The sequence below is a fragment of the Silurus aristotelis genome, assembly GCF_946808225.1.
Source record: "Silurus aristotelis genome assembly, chromosome: 2".
Taxonomy (NCBI): Eukaryota; Metazoa; Chordata; class Actinopteri; order Siluriformes; family Siluridae; genus Silurus; species Silurus aristotelis.
The window spans coordinates 2,857,219-2,878,811 of NC_139575.1; the positions used below are offsets into that span (position 1 = coordinate 2,857,219).

At 44.1% G+C, this 21,593-nt stretch overlaps 1 protein-coding gene across 1 annotated transcript; it reads right to left on the bottom strand.

The window, feature by feature from the left end:
• Positions 1-33: 33 nt before the first annotated feature.
• Positions 34-19,626, bottom strand: cyfip1 (cytoplasmic FMR1 interacting protein 1). The gene is given in 31 exon segments (XM_083562613.1): positions 34-605; positions 773-920; positions 996-1,234; positions 1,477-1,571; positions 1,707-1,779; positions 2,424-2,554; positions 2,687-2,777; positions 2,881-3,024; positions 3,578-3,665; positions 3,844-4,043; positions 4,667-4,786; positions 5,078-5,186; positions 6,142-6,218; positions 6,315-6,411; positions 6,671-6,827; positions 6,984-7,190; positions 7,193-7,368; positions 7,961-8,127; positions 8,220-8,345; positions 9,099-9,221; positions 9,441-9,558; positions 9,680-9,771; positions 10,173-10,277; positions 10,368-10,496; positions 10,645-10,741; positions 11,291-11,472; positions 11,924-12,025; positions 12,767-12,844; positions 13,846-13,935; positions 15,401-15,521; positions 19,359-19,626. Coding segments are annotated over 30 exon segments (3,843 nt in total). The 5' UTR covers positions 15,518-15,521; positions 19,359-19,626; the 3' UTR covers positions 34-440.
• Positions 19,627-21,593: the final 1,967 nt, after the last annotated feature.

Below are 21,593 nucleotides of genomic sequence, written 5' to 3' on the forward strand. Positions count from 1 at the left end.
ATGTTTAGGCACTTGTTTTTTTTTTTCTTTCACCCAAAAGAACTTATTCCTGCGATGGTTCCTCCTCCGTCGTCATTCGGGAAAAATCAGAAAACACTTAAATAATCTCTTGGTGAAACAGTTATTCCCCCGACACACACACACACACACCCCCAACCCCCCCCCCCCCCCTTTGTAATAAGTATATAAAATGTAAATGATTAGAGGAAAAGAAGAAAATATGCTCGTTATATTTTTTCTGGAATAAGGCACATGTACTATACGTGTAACACTGTGTTTAAAATCTTCTCACCTCCCCCCACCCCCACCCCTACGATGTACTGTCTCTGTTATACAGAACACTACAGGCTTTAATGATGGTGCAAAAAAACATCTGCTCTGCCTGAACCCCACCATGATCAATGCGCTGGTGCGGTCTGAGCCAGAACCCGCAGTAAATCTCAGTTGCTGGCCAGGGACTGGTGGATCGGCGGCTGGAAGCAGCGCACGTGTTCCACCGGCATGTTCTCGCCGTCGCCCGATTTCATGTACTTGTTCAGGATGGAGAAAATCTCGTCGTTCACGATCTGGTACTTGCGGATACGGTCCACCATTTTCTTCAAGGGCTGGACGGGAGGAGAAACGAGGAGAGTTCGGTTAGAACGTTGTTGATATGGTTTTAGAAGGGAGAGAGAAAAAAATCTATAGATGGAAAAGTGTGTGGAATCTAGAGAGAGTTAGGTGATCGTTACGGTCAGACGGAAGAACGTGTCATCATGACCATCGCACTCACCACACTCTTTATGATCTCGTCCTTGCCGTCGTGTTTCTGCACCTTCAGCAGGTGGTAGCTAAAGTCCAGGATGTCGAAGCGCCTCTGCTGCCCCAGCAGGGTGATGATCATGCAGCCGGCCCAGTTCAGCCCGTCGCCAAAACACTGCCTGGAGAACATCACCACCACCATCAGCATCATCATCAGTGTGTGTCTGAATGTGTGTTAGAGGTGCATCACTCACTCCACGGTGAACTCGTGCGCTCCGACCGGGATGCAGTAGACGAACTGCATGGCGCTCCACAGCCTGTGAAACTCCACACACTCATCCACGTGCATCACACCGTTGCTAGGTAACGGGCCGCGCCAAATCGGGTCGTCCAGGAAACCGCGGATGCGCGACAGGATGACCTCGAACATGGACAGTCCGCAGCACAGACGCTCTTTGGTCAGCAGGTCGCCCTCGCGCGCGATCGCAATTTGCTAACGAGGAGCGAAAACGAAAGAGTCACACGGGTACAGGAAAATCATCAGCCGCACATTCACACAGAAATACACAGGGATGGAGGGATAGACAGATATATACAGAGAACCAGGTAGATGTATATGGATGGACAGACACAAATAGAGCCTGAAACCCTCAGTAACACAAACTCACCTCGTTACTATGACAACTGATACAGGGTTGTGTGTGTGTGTGTGAGAGAGAGAGAGATCTGCCCCACCTGTGGAGTTCCCAGGCGCTCGATTAAAGGCACCATGTGCAGCGCAGTGTATTTTGCCTCCAAACGCTTCATCTTGGCGTCCAACCGCTCGCCCTCTGCACGCAGGAAGGGGCGGAGCTTACACAACTTTCACATGTATGACTCATTTACAACCAGCCACACACACCCACACACACACAGTGTCATACATACATACATACATACAGTAACACATCTGATGGATGTAGTACCTTTCACGTGAACCCTGGGGAGGATGTTCTGGAAAGGTGCAGCGTGCAGCAGGTCACACACTTCCTCCTGAGACTGCACAAAAACACACAGAAATAAAACACCACCACAGTCATCCACAGAGACATGTGTCTCATTCATACAACTGAGTATCTATGGGGTTAAGGGCCTTGCTTAGGGGCCCGGCCCAGGAATGACATCTTGGTGTGGTTGGGATTCGAACTCACAACCTTCGGATTCAAAGTCCAATGCCTCAATCAATCAGCCATCATCTCCCCCTCATCATCCTCAAAATTAACAAAACCACTATCATTTTTATCACCACCACTACCTCCATCTTTATCACCACCACTATCACGATCATTATCTCCAACATCATCACTATCATCACCAACCATCACCACCATCATATGCAGTAAATCACGTGACAAGTGTGAGAGCTGATAAACCTGATAACACATCTCTCTTTACCATATACAGCTTGTGACTTATGCAACCTCTCTCTCACACACACACACACACACACACACACACACACACAGTAACTGAAGCGTAGTGTGTTGAGTGTGAGGGCAAAAAAAAAATAATAATGTAAAAGTAAACTAAGGGACTTTGAGATGATGGACAGAAGGTGGAGATGTGGTCAGATATCACATGACTACAACACTTGTTCTAGACACGGTTATTATAGTGTGTGTGTGTGTGTGTGTTGGACGTACCAGGCTCTGTTCACTGAGCAGACAGAAGAGCACGGCGTTGCCCACCTCCCTCAGGTTCTGGAAGCATACGGTCTTCAGCTCAGCGTACTCCACAATGTCCTTCAGCTGGTGGTGGAAGAACTCCAAGATCCCTGTAGCACAGGACAAGCTCATGAACATACACCCACACAAACACACACACACACACACACACACACACACACACACACACACACACACACACACACACACACACACACACACACACACACACACACACACACCTGGAGAGCCGTACTCGTGGCGTGGCAGGCGGCAGATCTTCGGCATCACCTCCATCAGAGTCCTCACATACTGCAGAATGGTGCCCTGGAGCTGTCAAGGAAACAGGAAGTTAACCTGAAACCCACCTGAACCGGATCTTTCTCTCTCACACAATCACGCATGTCTTAGTCAGAGTACCAGACCTGAACCTTACCAGGCTCTTGACCACCTTCAGCAGCTCCTCCATCACCACGGCAATGCCCTGGTACCCCAACAGTCTGCACATGGCCTTGATATGAGGAGGACCAACAAAGTTCCTGTAGAAACCGTATATGCTACTGTAGGCCAAGTTCAACGCCTGGGTGAGGAGAGAGAGAGAGAGAGAGAGGGTGGGGGGGGGTGACGGGGGGAGAGTTAGATTTGAGAGAGGGAGAGAAAGAGAGAGTCTCTCAGAGAGATTTGTCACATGACTTTTGCTTTTTATTCTTTAGATGTTCTGAATCATTTCCTGTTTTGTTTTTAATAATTTGGCAAAGACATTTATTATTTTGTCATTTTAATAAAGCAATCGGAATAAAATTTAGACAGAGTGTGTGAGTGTCTCAGAGAGACTGAGGGAAAGAGACGGAGTGAGTGTCTCAGAGAGACTGAGGGAAAGAGACGGAGTGAGTGTCTCAGAGAGACTGAGGGAAAGAGACGGAGTGAGTGTCTCAGAGAGACTGAGGGAAAGAGACGGAGTGAGTGTCTCAGAGAGACTGAGGGAATGAGACGGAGTGAGTGTCTCAGAGAGACTGAGGGAAAGAGACGGAGTGAGTGTCTCAGAGAGACTGAGGGAAAGAGACGGAGTGAGTGTCTCAGAGAGACTGAGGGAAAGAGACGGAGACAGACAGAGAGACTGAAGATGTTCAGACCTTTGAGCCGTAGAGGTATTGAGGCTGAGCGTTGGGCGGTTTGTCTCTCTGGAACTCCTGTGAGAACGGCATCACTGTACGAACAAACCTGAACACACACACACACAGTTGTAAACCTTCACATAACTGCCATAAACAGATGTACATGTACATAAAACTCGTGTGTTTTCCCACGTTCCCGAACAGAAAGGAAAGACAGATATGTGAGTTGTCCTCCTGGTGCTCGTCCTCCTCAGTGGACTGTAGGTCTGGTCTGGAGGAGGTACCTGTTGGTGGAGCTGTTGTAACAGTAGTTGGGCAGGAAGTCGTAGTTGAGCTCCCAGAAGACGTGCAGCGTGATCCTGCCGTACGGAGCAGATACGTTGTGATTGGCCTCACGGAACATGGCGTCCATACTGTCCAGGGTCAGGAACTTACTCAGGAGCTTGTGGGTCATTCGGTTAATGTCCATCAAGCCCTCCAACTCCTGATGGAGAGAGAGAGAGAGAGAGAGAGAGAGAGAGAGAGAGAGAGAGAATATGAGATATAGAGAGATAAAAATAGAAAAAAATTGAAGAGAAAGAAGAAGGAAAAAAGGGAAAGATAGAAAGAAACAAGAAAAAAAGAAGAGCTCGAAAGAGAGAAAGGAAAGATAAAGAAAATTGGAGAGGTAAGAGAAAGTGTAAAGGAAGCGAGGGAAAAAAAAGAAAAAAGAAAAGGAAGAAAGAAAGGCAAAAAAGAAGGAGAGGGGTGGAGGGAGAGAGAGCAAATTAAGAAAGAGGGAAAAAGAGAAAGAAACAGAGGGGGGTGGAGGGGAAGAGAATGAATAAAGGAAGAGAGGAAAAAATAAGGAAAAAAGAAAGAAAGGAAAAAAGATAGAAAGGTGGGAGAGAAAATTGTGGAAGAGAGGAAACAAAAGAAAGAAAGAAAGAAAGAAAGAAAGAAAGAAAGAAAGAAAGAAAGAAAGAAAGAAAGAAAGAAAGAAAGAAAGAAAGAAAGAAAGAAAGAAAGAAAGAAAGAAGAGAGATAGAGAATGGAGGGAGAGAGATGAAGACCAGCCGATGATGATGGCTGAGGTTCTCCAGCTGAAGGTGTAAGTGCAGAACGTACCACCATGGAGGTGAGGTCCTCGCTCTCGAAGCGGTTGATGGCCAGCTCGAGGGACTTGTAGAGCGCAGCGGAGACTCTCTGAGTGATGAGGCGGTTCAGATCGATGGAACGACCCAAGAGCTGCAAGAAACCACAATGTAGTTAAATATACAGACGTGGGTGATGATCCAGGTGGAGGTGTGAGCTGTTCCAGGACGTCAATGCACGATGTGGAGGTGAAGATCGGCCTGAGGTGAAGCGGAGAACATGAACACGGTGTACGGTTTCACCTCTAGTCATGGATCATCACCTTATGCCATGGTCACTTCCCAGCACTGATGAGTCACTGATGTTCACTCACAGACACAGACACACACACACACACACACACACACACACACACACACACAAATATGAGTTCTGAATCCACACCTGGACGTGTCTCTGTTTCAGGAGCGTCTCATAGCGGTTGGACGGAGGCCAGGAAATATTGGCCCCCTGGTTTTTACATTCAGCTCGAAGTCTTTTATCCAGGAGTAAGCTGCAGACAAAAAGAAAGACTCAGCGTGTCTTTAAAAAACAGACCAAACATGTAAGACCAGTTCATGGAATCACATTCTTTCCCTTGCAAACACCAGGAATACCCCAGCAAACACCTTAGCAACAACCTGGGATAGCCTAGGAAACATCAGGAATACCCCAGCAAACACCTTAGCAACCACCTGGGAAAGCCTAGGAAACACCAGGAATACCCCAGCAAACACATGGGTAGAGCTGCCACAAGTGATGGGTAAAATCTTTAAGAATTAATAGTGAAATTCGTAGTCTCTGAATGTTGTTATTGATTAGTGGGGCTGCTGAAGTTACGGTTTAGTGCGCGGGTAAGAATCACGGCTGCCTGTGAAAATACCGGAGTACAGGGTCAACCTGCAGCAGGAAAAAGTGTGTCCCCCAAGTCGTCCAAATCATGAGAGCATTTTATATTAAACGCAACAAAGAAAACCTGGAATTGTCCGTTTATAAAAAATAATGGTTAGTTACAGACCCACTCTTAGAATACTCTATAAAACACCGGATATACCCCAGCAAACACCTCGGTAACACTAGGAAACACCAGAGCAACCTCAAAGGATACTTAAGCAACCTCGTGGGATTCCCCAACAATCACCAAGCAATGCCTTAGCAAACTTCTGGAAAATCCTAGCAAACACCCTAGCAACACCCTAGCAACCAACTGAGATATCATAACAACCTCCTGGGATTCCCTAGCAACACCCTGGCAACCTCCTAGAACACCCCTGCAAAAGCCTGGGATACCCAACCAATCTAATGGCACACCAACAGCCCAGTATTCAGCCTTGGCTTTTCTTCTTACACACACACACACACACACACACACACACACACACACACACACACACACACACACACACACACACACACACACACACACACACAATACAGGAAATGATTCCTGCTCCTCTTTTTCCTCCCACCTTCCTGCCAAGACTTTGTAGTAGGCAAAAATTTGATCCGCGAGCTTGTAGACAAACTGATCAAAGCAGAGATTCACCTACAGGAAAAAAAAATAAAAAATCTTGAGGCTTCAGCAGTAACTGGTGTTTATAAATAGAAAAGACAATCGAGACGATGATGATGATGAGGTTACCTCAGCCTCGATCTCATCGTAGAGGAACTGCTTCTTGAACTTGGTGAGAGCGTAGTGTGCGCTGTCGTTGTAGAGGTCCAGAGAATACAGAACGTACCTGAGGAGGGACGGAGAAGGTCTCAGTAACGCTTTGCTGAACGGAGAGTGGATTTTATAATAACAGTAAATAGGAACTAAATGTGGAATTGGACGTTCAAAAAAAGAAGCACATTGCAATCTTATACTCGGGTGTCCACAAACTTTTGGTCCTACAGGGTACGGTGTATGGCAGAAAATTGTTTGGAAATCGTGATATGATATTTTCTTCGTATCGCTAGTGCCGTTAATCGATTTAATCTTGCTCTGATGTTACTGACTCCATCATGGAGGCTTCTTTCATGTCCAGGATGTGATCGGTGAGGATCCAGGGCATGGACATCTCGATGGGGAACTGGATACGGCGGCCCATGGTGAGCTCCAGGAAGAACTCGCGGAACCAGAGCTGGGAAAGATCACAGCACTGCTGCAGGGTGTCTATAACGAAACACACAAAAACTTCATTTCCTTCTTCACTGACCTTCAATCAAATCTCTTGGGACTAAGGAGAGTTCCACCATGTCTCCTTAACTTCAGTACTTAAGCGTGTCTGGTAGCAAAAGTTCCAGTTTGTTCCTGGAGCAAGGATCTTACCGCTGAAGTTAAGCAGGTGAGTGTAGAAGAAGGATTCCCGGTGGAACTTCTCGATGTCCAGGATGGTCGGTCCTTCCAGGCCGCTGCGCAGCGTCTTCTTCGAGCCGCTCTTATCCGCGACCAGAGACTCCAGCATGGTCCTCACCATGTACAGCTGAATGAAGAGAGGGGGATCCGATTTAATCATAGCTACTAGTTTGGACGTTAATAACGTTCAGATGATTCCGAAGAAGGCACCTGAGTGCTGGAAGGACCCACGGCGCGACGGGGCACTTTGATATCGAATCCTCCCTTGGGATCCTTTTCCCCTCGCAGAGCGGGGTCGTTATGAGGCTCTCGTCCCGACTCCCAGTCGCAGATGGTCTTACGGATGGCCTGGAGGACGCTGTAACAACAAAGGTCACCTTTTACATCCAAAGAGAACATCTAGAAGACCATGGAAAAAGAAATTCACGTGGGCTCTCCAGATTTGCGATCTTACCGCAACCAGAGATATTTTCAGATCTTGCGCTCCTACAGACCTTCTGACTCAAAAGCGATCATCATAAATGATCTTCTGACCTCTAACTCATGTCTCTGTCACACACACACTTTTGTAGTGCAAAAATAAAAATGATGAAATGAAACAAGACGTTCTTTTCCAGTTGTGTCTGCAGGAAGTTACAGCTCTACCTCTGCCATGTTAATCAGGATTCTATGTGACTCTCAGGACACGCCTCACTTTCACTAGTGTTGTGATACGTCAATTTCACGTAGCAAATATCAAAAATCGGTCACAAATTATAGGTCATTTTCTAAATAATAAAAGTACAGCGCATCTACTGATAATTATATAGAAATAAAGTGACGCAGATATTTAAAAAATTATGCATCGTGATACAAATGGCAACTTTTATCCGTTACGTGCTTTTTTTAATCGATGCATCACATCGTTAAAACACACACACACACACACACACACACACACACACACACACCTCTGGATGACGTTCTTCTTCTTCTTGATAGCCTGCCGCAGCGGGTCACGCAGCGTGACCTGGGCGAAGTCCTGCAGGGCGGCGTAGATGGTGTGGCGGATGGCATGGTTAAAAACGCTCTCCATACGACCCATCAGCACCTGCAGCCCCTTTATCATGGCGATGACCTGGACCCGATCAGAACCAACAGCCTCGGTCAATTAGAACCAGAGCTCTATCTGAATTTCACTCAAACACACACACTTTCTCAGACACTGACCTCCACCAGAGCGAACTTCTCTTCACTGGTGTAGTTGTATCTGGTGGCCCGTTCGTACTCCTCCGCGTTGTCGGGACAGTCCTTGTTGGAATATTTGTCTGTCGGATGCACCAGCTTCCACGAATACTGACAAAAAAGGAGCATCGCTGTCAGAAAATGTCGAAACCTTTTTGAAAGAATCTCCTCAGCCCAGGTTACTGTTACAAAGCACTGGAACGGAGACTCCTTCCATAAATAGTATACAATATTAGGCATGTAATAGTACACAAAGGTCACGGTTCGTTATGCACCACGGTTTTTAAGTCACGGTTCGGGACAATTTCCGGGTGGGGGTGCAAAACATTTTTTATTAATGCAATTTATTATTAATATTTGCAAACTATGACAGTTTACATTTTAAAAACAGTTTAAAATAAAATGCCTGTTTGATCAAATCATTTATAAAATATGTTGTGAGTGGAGGTCGGATAGTTGATTTTTCCATACCGATAGTTTTTCCGGGTCGCACTAAACGGTACGAGAGCAGCCTCTAAAGGCGATGCAATGCGCTGTTTATTTGAAGTGTCTTTATTCATTTTGGATGTATGTAAATGGTTTTATTTATTTAAAGTGTTACTTTTGTTACAGTTTAAAGGCATGTCTTTTATTTCCCCTTAAAATGTATAAATATTATTCATATATTCATATTTAGCACATTTTCGTGAACAGCTTTTCCCCCCCAACTATATTTTTATAATAAAGTTCAGTACTATTTTACATAGTGTTAATTTTTTTTTTTTATCCAGTATCCACTGTAAAAAAAATATTGACATCTGTATCGGTCCAACTCTTGTTGTGATTATGTAGCATTTGAACACACACACACACACACTCACTCACCACTTCCATGACTTGAGCACTCCACTGAGAGAGCAGCTGAAGGCCCTGCAAGGCCAGGTCACTCAACTTCCTGTACTCAGTGTCCGTCTTCTGGGCCTCTTGGCGTCCTGATCCTGTCACCACCTACACACAAACACACAAATATTATATATATATATATAAATAATATGAACCAAATGGAAATGTAATCGTGTTTAAATATGACTCATTTAAATTATTAATTAATTGAGTAATTAATTACATAATTTGATGTATTAATTGTTTAGCTGATTAAGTAAACAATTAATTAATTAACCAAGTGATTGATCAATTAACTAATTATTGACAATCAAGGACACACACCTCATTGTTGCTGTAGCGAGCCAGTTCAGAGATGAAACGCATGTGATCCTCACGAATCTGAATCATCTGCTCGCAGATATTATACTGAGGACTGCTGCCTGTGGATGTACAAGACCACCTGGAACACACACACACACACACACACACACACACACACACGTGTGTCAGGTTTCAGCGCTACGTGTAATGAGGTCACATCACGTGAATCCTGTCTGGTTGTTTGGATGATGGTTTCTTACCTGGATTTGTTTTCTTCAAAGTGAGCGCTGGTTTTGATGTAACGTGAAAGCTCGATCTGCATGTCTCCAAACAGAGGAACCACCTGCAGCTGCTGCATGGCACAACGGTGGCAAAAAAAGATTACAGAAGTCTAATCTAAAATACTAACAATCTTCTGCTGATGTGACGCACTGTTGTTAAGCTCCGATTGTTATTATAGCTCCAAAAGTATTGGGACACCTGACTTTTTCACCCCAAAAACTTAGAGGCACACGACGTCTCAGGAAGCGTCCTACTGAACCTACCAAATGCCTTCGGGATGAACGAACTCTAAATGCTCCCCAGGCCTTCTCACCTACATCAGTACCTGACTTTACCAACACCCTGGTGGCTGAATGAATCTCCACAAATCTAGTTGAACATCTTCCCAGAAGAGTGGAGCTTATTATAGCAGGAAATGGGAACTGGATGTAGAACTTGGTCCATCACTCCGAGTGTCACACTGATACGCACCTTGAAAAACTTGTCGATTTTGGCGAGGTTGATCCTCTTCTTGGTGTCCAGTTTGTAGATGTTGCTGCTGTTTCCATCCATCAGGTACAACCCAAAGCCCATGACCTGGAGGACGGAGAGAAAAATCATAATTAAAAATATTAAAAAGTCAAATAAAAAAAAAAATTGTGTGTGTGTGTGTGTGTTATGCCTTACTTTGAGCAACATGTGCTTCTCCCCAGGGGTGAGGTACATCTTGTTCTCGTAGTAGTCCACGCAGAGGTTGACTATGTCAGCCAGGAGCTCTTCATAACCATTAATCACCTCTAACTGCTGCTGGAGAGACTGAGACACACACACACACACACACACACACACACACACACACACACACACACACACACACACACACACACACACACACACATTTAAACATGCTATCTAGAAGACCATAGATCATACTAGAAGACTGTGAATCAGTGATCTGTGATACCTGTGTGATCTTGTTGTGGTTGGCCAGGAACATGGACAAGTTCTGAGACTCCTGAATAGATGATGGCTCAGACATTTTCCTCAGGAACTGTGCCGCTCTGTCGGGTAGAGGAACACGTTAGTTCATCGCTACAAATAATAATAGTTTGAAATTTTATTCTGTAACGCTCCTGAATTCTCGATTCTGATTGGCCGAAAATTATTCATTAGCGCACTGGAACTAATACGTTAGCGTTGCTATAGCAACAGCTCCAGGGATTTGGAGTCTTTACAGAAGAAGTCACCAGTGCCAGATAACATTTCAATACCGAAAGCAGTGCCATCTAGTGGTTGCAAGCGGTACTTACAAGCATGTAAGAACATGCTACAGTAAGTTTGAAGCAGATGTTCATGAAGAGGTGGCTTTGAGCACTTTGTGTCATGTTGGAACAGGTTTGGGTCTCCTGAAGTGAAGGGAAAAATTCCATGCAACCAAATGTATCCAGAGATGTGTGTGCTTACACAGTTTTTCGGAGAAGGCGCACATGTCGTAAAAGTCGGGTGTCCCAATACTTTTGACCACAGTTTTGGCGTTCAAAATCATTATTAGCATTTGGAAATTATTACTAAGACAAATACGATCATCTGGTTGTTCGAGGAACGCATACCGTTTGTAGGCCGAGTGGTCGTTTTTGACGCTGCATTTCATGTTCTTCAGCTCGTCCAGCACGGCAAACATGTTGATGAACTTTCCCAGGGTGAGCAGGTAAGCCTCGGATACGAAGTCTTTCCTGCGCTCGGCGTGACACAGGCGCCGCACCTCGCCGCAGAAACGATCGATCGCCGTGCGCTGAGAAGAACAACCACCAAAAGAGTGAGTTTTCAATGATCTCCTGAAGCTCTTCCACATCGACACACAGGGGTTTAACTTTACACCTAACGTGAGCGGAATGAATGAAGGATAAGAGGAATTTATTTATTCATGAATAAATTAATTTATTGGATAATTAAACAAATGTATGCATTTAAGTAAATTGATTTCATTTGAGCCAATTTGATCAATATAATAAAATGTATTGCTTTGATTTTTTTTTCTATTTTATTTTGATATATTTTATTTTTTTATTTAAACCAGGCAGGGATTTAATTTAAAATAAAAACAATATTTACTTCTCCGTAACTGTACTGAAACTGAACCGAGCCGTGAATTATGTGTACCGTTACTCCATTTTATTATTTTTTTCAAACATACCAACACCATCACCATGACAACAACCCGATGGTTAGTCGAAGGCCGTTACCTGGAAGTACATGAAGTTCATCAGCTTGGTGACCTCGGGCTCCAGAACCTCCACGGTTTTCTCGTAGATCTCCACCCTGTTGGGCTGCTCGTTACACTTCACCTAAAAGAACAGGTTGAAAAAAGAAAATGCAATATATATATATATACATACACACACACACACACACACACACACACACACACACACACACACATTTAATTGCCAAATTACATCAAAATGCAAATACAAATATCAAATAAAATGTAAAAATCAAGTTCAAATTACTAATAAAAGTGTAAACACACTTCTAAGATGTTTTCTTTATGTTTGAGTTTGAATCTTTGGTGTACTTTGATCCGAATCTTCTCCTCACCGCTCACTGTTTTCTCTCTCTTCATTCTTCAGTGTTCCTGTGTTACCTGTCCGGGGGTCTCGTTTATAAACGCCACAGCTTTTGTGTGAAGTGTTGAGCGCACTAAGAGAAAGGTTGAGCCCACCCTCTCAAACCCACTACATTATCATTCATACATGCTACATTTAAACACACCTACAGATAACACACACAACCTTCACGTGGAAAGTTTATAAATGAGACCCCAGAACAGCTCAGAGTTGGTGCGTCAGTAATAACGGTCCATGGGGAAACACAGTGCTCCGTGTGTAGTTAAAGGGAGAAAGAAAATAATTTGCCTCGATGCTTTTTTGTATTCAAATTACTCAAATTACTTGAGGAATCGTTTCAGCCCTGATATACATATATATAAATAAAGCAACTACAAGCAAAGTGGGAGCCGAGTGTGTGTGTGTGTGGTGTGTGTGTGTGTGTGTGCGTGTGTGTGTGTGCGTGTGTGTGTGTATTACCTGTGGGATGGCTCGGGAGCAGCTTCTCCAAGTGTAGAGCATCACAGCGTACTCCTGGCCCTCCTCCAACATCTCGTTCTGTACAGGAGTGAGACAGAGGTGAGTTAGAGTGAGACAGAGGAGACACAAAGGTGAGTTAGAGTGAGACAGCAAAGACACAGAGGTGAGTCAAAGTGAGACGGGAGACAGAGGTGAGTCAGATTGAGACAGGGGAGACTCAGAGGTAAGAGTGAGAGACAGGGGAGATTTAGATGCGAGAGAGTGAGACAGAGACTCAGATGCGAGAGATTGAGACAGAGAATGAGACACAGAAGACTCAGAGGCAAGTTAGATTAAGACAGAGAATGAGACAGGGGAGACTCAGAGGCGAGTCAGAGTGAGACAGGGGAGACTCAGATTTGAGAGAGTGAAACAGAGAGACTCAGATGCGCGAGAGCGAGATAGAGAGACTCAGAGGTGAGTCAGATTGAGACAGGGGAGACTCAGAGCTAAGTCAGTGAGAGACAGGGGAGATTTAGATGCGAGAGAGTGAGACAGAGACTCAGATGCGAGAGAGTGAGACAGTGGAGATTTGGAGGCGAGTCAGAGGGAGACAGGGCAGACTCAGATGCGAGAGATTGAGACAGAGAATGAGACACAGAAGACTCAGAGGCAAGTTAGATTAAGACAGCGAATGAGACAGGGGAGACTCAGAGGCGAGTCAGAGTGAGACAGGGGAGACTCAGATTTGAGAGAGTGAAACAGAGAGACTCAGATGCGCGAGAGCGAGATAGAGAGACTCAGAGGTGAGTCAGATTGAGACAGGGGAGACTCAGAGCTAAGTCAGTGAGAGACAGGGGAGAATTAGATGCGAGAGAGTGAGACAGAGACTCAGATGCGAGAGAGTGAGACAGTGGAGATTTGGAGGCGAGTCAGAGGGAGACAGTGGAGACTCAGATGCGAGAGAGTGAAACAGAGAGACTCAGATGCGCGAGAGCGAGATAGAGAGACTCAGATGTGAGAGAGTGAGACAGGGGAGACTCAGAGGCGAGTCAGAGTGAGACAGGGGAGACTCAGATGTGAGTCAGAGTGAGGTTTACCATGCTGGAGTGGACAGTGGCTTGCTCGATGTAGCGTGCGATTCCCGTCACGAAGGCGTTTCGATCTTCAAAGTTGGTGTTGAAGTTCGGCTGACGATGAAAAAACATCAACATGATAAATCACAAAGTGTTTCACTTTTCAACCCAAAGATTTATTCTTTATTATATTATAATATTATTATATATTAAAATTCATCCAAAACTAATAAATAATTATGAAAAAGTACATTTTACCATTTCTTTCTAATAGAACTTAAAAATATGTACTTATTTAATTATTTTTATTATATTAATTTTTTTTTACATTTAATTAATCTTAAAGTCACCGTGTGTAATTACCAGGGTACAGTGTAGTGCGTGTAGTTTAATTACCAGGGTACAGTGTAGTGCGTGTAGTTTAATTACCAGGGTACAGTGTAGTGCGTGTAGTTTAATTACCAGGGTACAGTGTAGTGCGTGTAGTTTAATTACCAGGGTACAGTGTAGTGCGTGTAGTTTAATTACCAGGGTACAGTGTAGTGCGTGTAGTTTAACTACCAGGGTACAGTGTAGTGCGTGTAGTTTAATTACCAGGGTACAGTGTAGTGCGTGTAGTTTAATTACCAGGGTACAGTGTAGTGCGTGTAGTTTAATTACCAGGGTACAGTGTAGTGCGTGTAGTTTAATTACCAGGGTACAGTGTAGTGCGTGTAGTTTAATTACCAGGGTACAGTGTAGTGCGTGTAGTTTAATTACCAGGGTACAGTGTAGTGCGTGTAGTTTAATTACCAGGGTACAGTGTAGTGCGTGTAGTTTAGTTACCAGGGTACAGTGTAGTGCGTGTAGTTTAGTTACTAGGGTACAGTGTAGTGCGTGTAGTTTAGTTACTAGGGTACAGTGTAGTGCGTGTAGTTTAGTTACTAGGGTACAGTGTAGTGCGTGTAGTTTAGTTACTAGGGTACAGTGTAGTGCGTGTAGTTTAATTACTAGGGTACAGTGTAGTGCGTGTAGTTTAATTACTAGGGTACAGTGTAGTGCGTGTAGTTTAATTACTAGGGTACAGTGTAGTGCGTGTAGTTTAATTACTAGGGTACAGTGTAGTGCGTGTAGTTTAATTACTAGGGTACAGTGTAGTGCGTGTAGTTTAATTACTAGGGTACAGTGTAGTGCGTGTAGTTTAATTACTAGGGTACAGTGTAGTGCGTGTAGTTTAATTACTAGGGTACAGTGTAGTGCGTGTAGTTTAATTACTAGGGTACAGTGTAGTGCGTGTAGTTTAATTACTAGGGTACAGTGTAGTGCGTGTAGTTTAATTACTAGGGTACAGTGTAGTGCGTGTAGTTTAATTATTAGGGTACAGTGTAGTGCGTGTAGTTTAATTACTAGGGTACAGTGTAGTGCGTGTAGTTTAATTACTAGGGTACAGTGTAGTGCGTGTAGTTTAATTACTAGGGTACAGTGTAGTGCGTGTAGTTTAATTACTAGGGTACAGTGTAGTGCGTGTAGTTTAATTACTAGGGTACAGTGTAGTGCGTGTAGTTTAATTACTAGGGTACAGTGTAGTGTGTGTAGTGACCTGGTATATGAGTGATGAGGGCAGGGGCTCGATGCATGGCTGCTGGTCTGGAAGTGGAAGCTCCTCCAGCAGGTCCACGTTGGACAGAGCGTCCTCCAGAGACACGGTGGTCGTCATGATTCTACACAAGACATGAAAGATAAACAATTCTAACATCGAGACTTACATTGTGTAGCTAAAAGTGTTATGACACCCGACTTCTCCAGCCATATCTGCTTCTTCTCCAAACTGTTTGGAGACACAAAATAGTGTAAGACGTCTTTAAAAGCATTTCCCTTCACTTGAACGAGCTGTTGCTATAGAAACGCCCGACACGGCTGTAGAGTCGGTCGCCGCATTCCTACACGGCGTGGGTGCAGGCGGAGAAGTGTTTTGTTTTGCGCTACTGTTCTAAAGCCTGTAATCAGCAGGTGTGGAGATTCTCGACATTCTGTAACCCTCGGGCAAACATGCGACTCGAATCAACCCCTGAAACGGCCTCACTTCCTTATTCAACTGCTAAAAATAGCTTTAAGAACAAGCGATGATCTTCGACATAAAAGGCATTGAGGAAAAATGAACGACTGTGCAAACGACATTAAACTGAAAACAATCAGCTGAAAACTAAACACGGTGTCTGTGTTTATACGTGTGGAGTTTTTTTTCACGCTTTTTGAAACGTGTTAAAAAAAAAAACACAAGAACTGTAGAGTGGATAAGTGGAAGAAAGTTCTGAGAAGTCCAAACGTGGCACTTTTGACTCTACAAGAAGAACTGGTGAACATGGAGGTGGACTAATGGTTTGGGGTTGTTTTAGAGCAGGGAAGGATGGAGACTTATTCTGGAAAATGAAAATCCTGAACCAACATGGCTCCTATTTCATACTTCATCACAATGCAGTTCCTGGACATCTGGACTCATAAACGAACGTCTGAACTCTATAAGTGATATCTCTCATGGAACAACCTGCCCAGTCACTGCACCTAAATCCTACTGAACTGCTCTGGGATGAACCTCCAACTAGTGAAGAACATCTTTGAAGAGTTTTACAAGAGTCACAGCAACGAACTTAAAAAAAAAAAAAAAAAGAAAAGAAAAAAAAAAGAAAAAAAAGGGAAGTTTAGTAACCAGAAGTAACGTCTCAACAGACAGCAGGTCTGGTTACGAAGGCCATGTTGCAGCAGATCCACCACCAGTGTTTTACTGCAGAACTTCACACAATCAGCTATTAAAGGTGCAATAGATCCGTTTTTTTCTCTACTTCTACAAATATATACATAACAACGAGCAGGATATGAAGAAACAACAACTATTCCCCAATAACATCAGCTCAAGTGTACAGCACATGTAGACGTGTGTGGATCTATCCATCATCCATCCTTCATCCATCCATCATCCTTACATCCATCCATCCTTCATCTACTTGACACACAATTGACCAAATCTATCTATCTAGCTATCCATCCATCCATCCATCCTTCCACTTACCTTACAATGGACCAATCTATCCATCTACCTACCCACTCATCTATCTATCCATCCATCCACTCATCCATTTTCACTATTTAAACAGAAATATATTATGAGGAGGAGAACGGTTATGACGCTTCTCATACAAATTTCAACAGAATAAACATCTTCAAACATCACCATGGAGACAGACACACACACACACACACACACACACACACACACACACAACTTGAATCTGAATCTAAGTGATTGCAATCAGAATTTCCGCTGAGGGTCACACTTATGCAGTGTGCTTTATATCAGGCTGTTTACACTGTTCACACACACACACACGCACACACACACGCACGCACGCACGCACGCACGCACGCACGCGCGCGACAATTTCCTTCTGCATGTCAACACTTTCACACATTTCTCACATCTCATTTGGATGCAACACATTCACGACCAGAAACTTCAAAGCTGGGAAAACTGTAAACAGCTTTTCAAATTTCAGTGTGAGTCGATTTAACACACACACACAGATTCTCTCACACACGCACACACACACACGCACACACGCACACGCACACACGCACACGCACACACGCACACACGCACACGCACACACGCACACAGATTCTCTCACACACGCACACACACACACACGCACACACGCACACGCACACACGCACACAGATTTTCTCACACACGCACACACACACACACACGCACACACGCACACACGCACACAGATTCTCTCACACACACACGCATTTCTAATGAGTGGGCGGGGCTAAACACAGTCCAGAAAAAAAACACTACTGTTAAACAAACTTATTATAACAGCAGTAAAATGAGCCGTTCAACAAGCAGCACGTGGAAATCTCACGCTCACGTGTCCACAAACTTCTGACCGTACAGTGCATTAGTGTAGGGTTCAAAAACGTGTGGTGAACGTGTGGGGAAATCACGTCTGATGCAGAAACAAACCCCACAGATGAAGCAAATCTGCTTTACCTCCAAAGCTCAGTCTTTAGACTCGGTTTAACAGTAAAGCTCAGTCTTTAGACTCGGTTTAACAGTAAAGCTCAGTCTTTAGACTCGGTTTAACAGTAAAGCTCAGTCTTTAGACTCGGTTTAACAGTAAAGCTCAGTCTTTAGACTCGGTTTAACAGTAAAGCTCGGTCTTTAGACTCGGTTTAACAGTAAAGCTCGGTCTTTAGACTCAGTTTAACAGTAAAGCTCGGTCTTTAGACTCGGTTTAACCCTAAAGCTCGGTCTTTAGACTCGGTTTAACCGTAAAGCTCAGTCTTTAGACTCGGTTTAACCCTAAAGCTCAGTCTTTAGACTCGGTTTAACAGTAAAGCTCAGTCTTTAGACTCGGTTTAACCCTAAAGCTCAGTCTTTAGACTCAGTTTAACAGTAAAGCTCAGTCTTTAGACTCAGTTTAACCCCAAAGCTCAGTCTTTAGACTCAGTTTAACCCCAAAGCTCAGTCTTTAGACTCAGTTTAACAGTAAAGCTCAGTCTTTAGACTCAGTTTAACCCCAAAGCTCAGTCTTTAGACTCAGTTTAACCCCAAAGCTCAGTCTTTAGACTCAGTTTAACCCCAAAGCTCAGTCTTTAGACTCAGTTTAACAGTAAAGCTCAGTCTTTAGACTCAGTTTAACCCCAAAGCTCAGTCTTTAGACTCAGTTTAACAGTAAAGCTCAGTCTTTAGACTCAGTTTAACAGTAAAGCTCAGTCTTTAGACTCAGTTTAACCCCAAAGCTCAGTCTTTAGACTCAGTTTAACCCCAAAGCTCAGTCTTTAGACTCAGTTTAACCCTAAAGCTCAGTCTTTAGACTCAGTTTAACCCCAAAGCTCAGTCTTTAGATTGTTTTAAACTGTTTTAATTGGGTTCAGCTCTACTAAGCTCTCTAGAGCTCCTACACACATTTATACCAAACTTTTCTCCACAGTGGTGAGAAATCCTGACTTCTCATTGGTCTAGAAGTTTCTGTGGAGTTGATAGAAGGAGTCTCCAGTGTCAGGGGTTGAGCCGTGACTCTACAGGACACAGGAGGGAGACGGAGAGGCCCAGTGATGGACAGCGCGTTTATAGCTGCTATAATGTAAATGAAAACAGGAGGAAATCTTCTCATGGACGTTAAATGCAAACAAAAAACACGTTCTGTTTTGTCCATAAATGAGCCAAAATACTACTTCAGTAATGAAGGAAAATTTATTTGACTTTTTGTTTGAACACAAAGAGAAAAACGGGAATTTTTGGCTGGTATTTGACTAAACCGAGGCAGGACTGGGAGGAGACTGAGGCCTCAGAGGCTCCTGGGCTTCACCCAAACCGAACAAACCCGCATTTAACTCGCTTATTTTAATACTTTGACGCAAAAACACCCGTTTTAAGGACTTTTTTAGAATTCAGCATTTGTAAGAGGGTAAAACACCACCGAAAAGCACAAAACCAACACCTGAACAGAGGTTAGCAAAACTTTTTTCGTGCTGCTAAATCGAATACCCACCCCGAAATCTTTCCTCAGGGATCAACCGATGCAGTCCCGGAGAATTAAACCTCCATGAGCCGAACCCGAAGCGAGGACAAAACTCCCTCCTGGAGTCCGGATTATTACCCGAGACCTCGGTGTTTGTATTTGCGATCAAAAACTTCGCTGTGAACCGCGACGGAATCCTGCCTTTTCCGCCTCGACACCGACACACAAGGCGGCGGTCGGGAGGAGTTCCCGTTTCTCTCTCTACAGGAAAACTCAACAGGAAACTCCGCCGCCATGCCGCGCATCGTCCACAAGAGGGCGCTGTTTAAAAAAAAAATATATATATATTTTATATATATATATAAAATTTAATTTATTTAGCGCGTCAGTTTCAAAGTGCAACCGCCAGGTAGCGACATTTCCCCCTTTTTACACACCACTAAGTAATCAGAATTAGTGCTGGGGAAGATGAGATCATTTTGAAGACTAGTGAATCTTTTTTGTCTTGTTGTTCCTTTGATCAGAAATTGAACAAACGGTACATTTTCAATAAGCAGATCATTCAAAACGTCTACATACACCAACTTTGTCTTCTTCTTCTTTCGGCTTTTCCCTCTAGGGGCACCACAGCGGATCATCTGTCTCCATCCCCCCCTGTCCTCTACATCTGCCTCTTTCACACCAACTACCTGCATGTCATCCCTCACCACATCCATAAACCTCCTCCTTGGTCTTCCTCTTTTCCTCCTTCCTGGTGTCTCCATCCTCAGCATTCTCCTACTGATATACCCCATGTCCCTCCTCTGCACATGTCCAAACCATCTCAATCTCACCTCCCTCACCTTGTCTCCAAAACGTCTACATGTGCTGTCCCTCTAATAAACTCATTTCTAATCCTGTCCATTCTCATCACTCCCAACGAACATCTCAGTATCTTCAGCTCTGCTACCTCCAGCTCCACCTCCTGTCTTTTACTCAATGCCACTGTCTCTAATCCATACAACATCTCAGGTCTCACCACAGTCCTATAAACATGCAAGTAGTTGGTGTGAAAGAGGCAGATGTAGAGGACAGGGGGGTATGGAGACGGATGATCCGCTGTGGCGCCCCCTAATGGGAGAAGCAGAAAGAAGAAGAGGAGAAAGCAAAGGATTCACCAGGATCTGAACTCATGACCTTCCGATCCAGAGTCCAAATCCTTTACCACTGATCCGGGGTCAAAATAATCCACTGTAAAGTTTTCAGAATCATCACATGCATCTTTATTTATTAATTTTTTACTGTAAATTCGGGGCTGTTACTTTAACCATTCAGATTGCGGCTTGCTGACTCCGATGCCCTCTAGAAAGCGTTTAAACACATCAGCATGTTCAGTCAGAGATAAGGCTGGTCAGAGCTCGCAAACCACATCTGTAGCAAACTGCACACGCTTGAAGAAATGTGTGAACTTAATAGCTGCTTTTTCATTATGCAATGGCTGAAGGAGAAGAAATAGAATTGGTCGTGAAGTGAAGCCTCCATGGATCAGACTTGTACATTCATCAAGTCTGATAGATGCTCAATTGAGATATTCAGTGAATCTGGAAACTTAAACTCATTCAACAGTGCAGAGGATTCTATGGCAATCATCATGTTCCTCAAACTGTCCCTGAACAGCACTGGGGGTTCCACGACGTTGGTCATGTTCCCTAAAACTGTTCCTGAACTGCACCAGGGGTTCTACAATTATCATGTTCCTCAAACTGTTCCTGAACAGCACTGTTTTTTTTTTTTTTTTTACAATTGTCATGTTTCTCAAACTGTTCCTGAACTGCACCGGGGGTTCTACGATGGTCATGTTCCTCAAACTGTTCCTGAACTGCACCGGGGGTTCTACAATTATCATCATTTTCCTCAGACTGTTCCTAAACAGCACTGGGGGAGGGGGGGGAGGGGGGGTTGGTTCTACAATTATCATGTTTCTAAAACTGTTCCTGAACAGCACCGGGGGTTCTACGATGTTGGTCATGTTCCTCAGACTGTTCCTGAACTGCACTGGGGGTTCTACGATGTTGGTCATGTTCCTCAGACTGTTCCTGAACAGTGCAGAGGGTTCTACAACAATGTTCATGTTCCTCAGACTGTTCCTGAACTGCACTGGGGGTTCTACGATGTCGGTCATGTTCCTCAAACTGTTCCTGAACTGCACAACGGCTTCTACAATGATTGTAGTCATCTTCTTTGAACCTTTCCTAAATGGTGTAGGGGATCTACTATGACATTTAG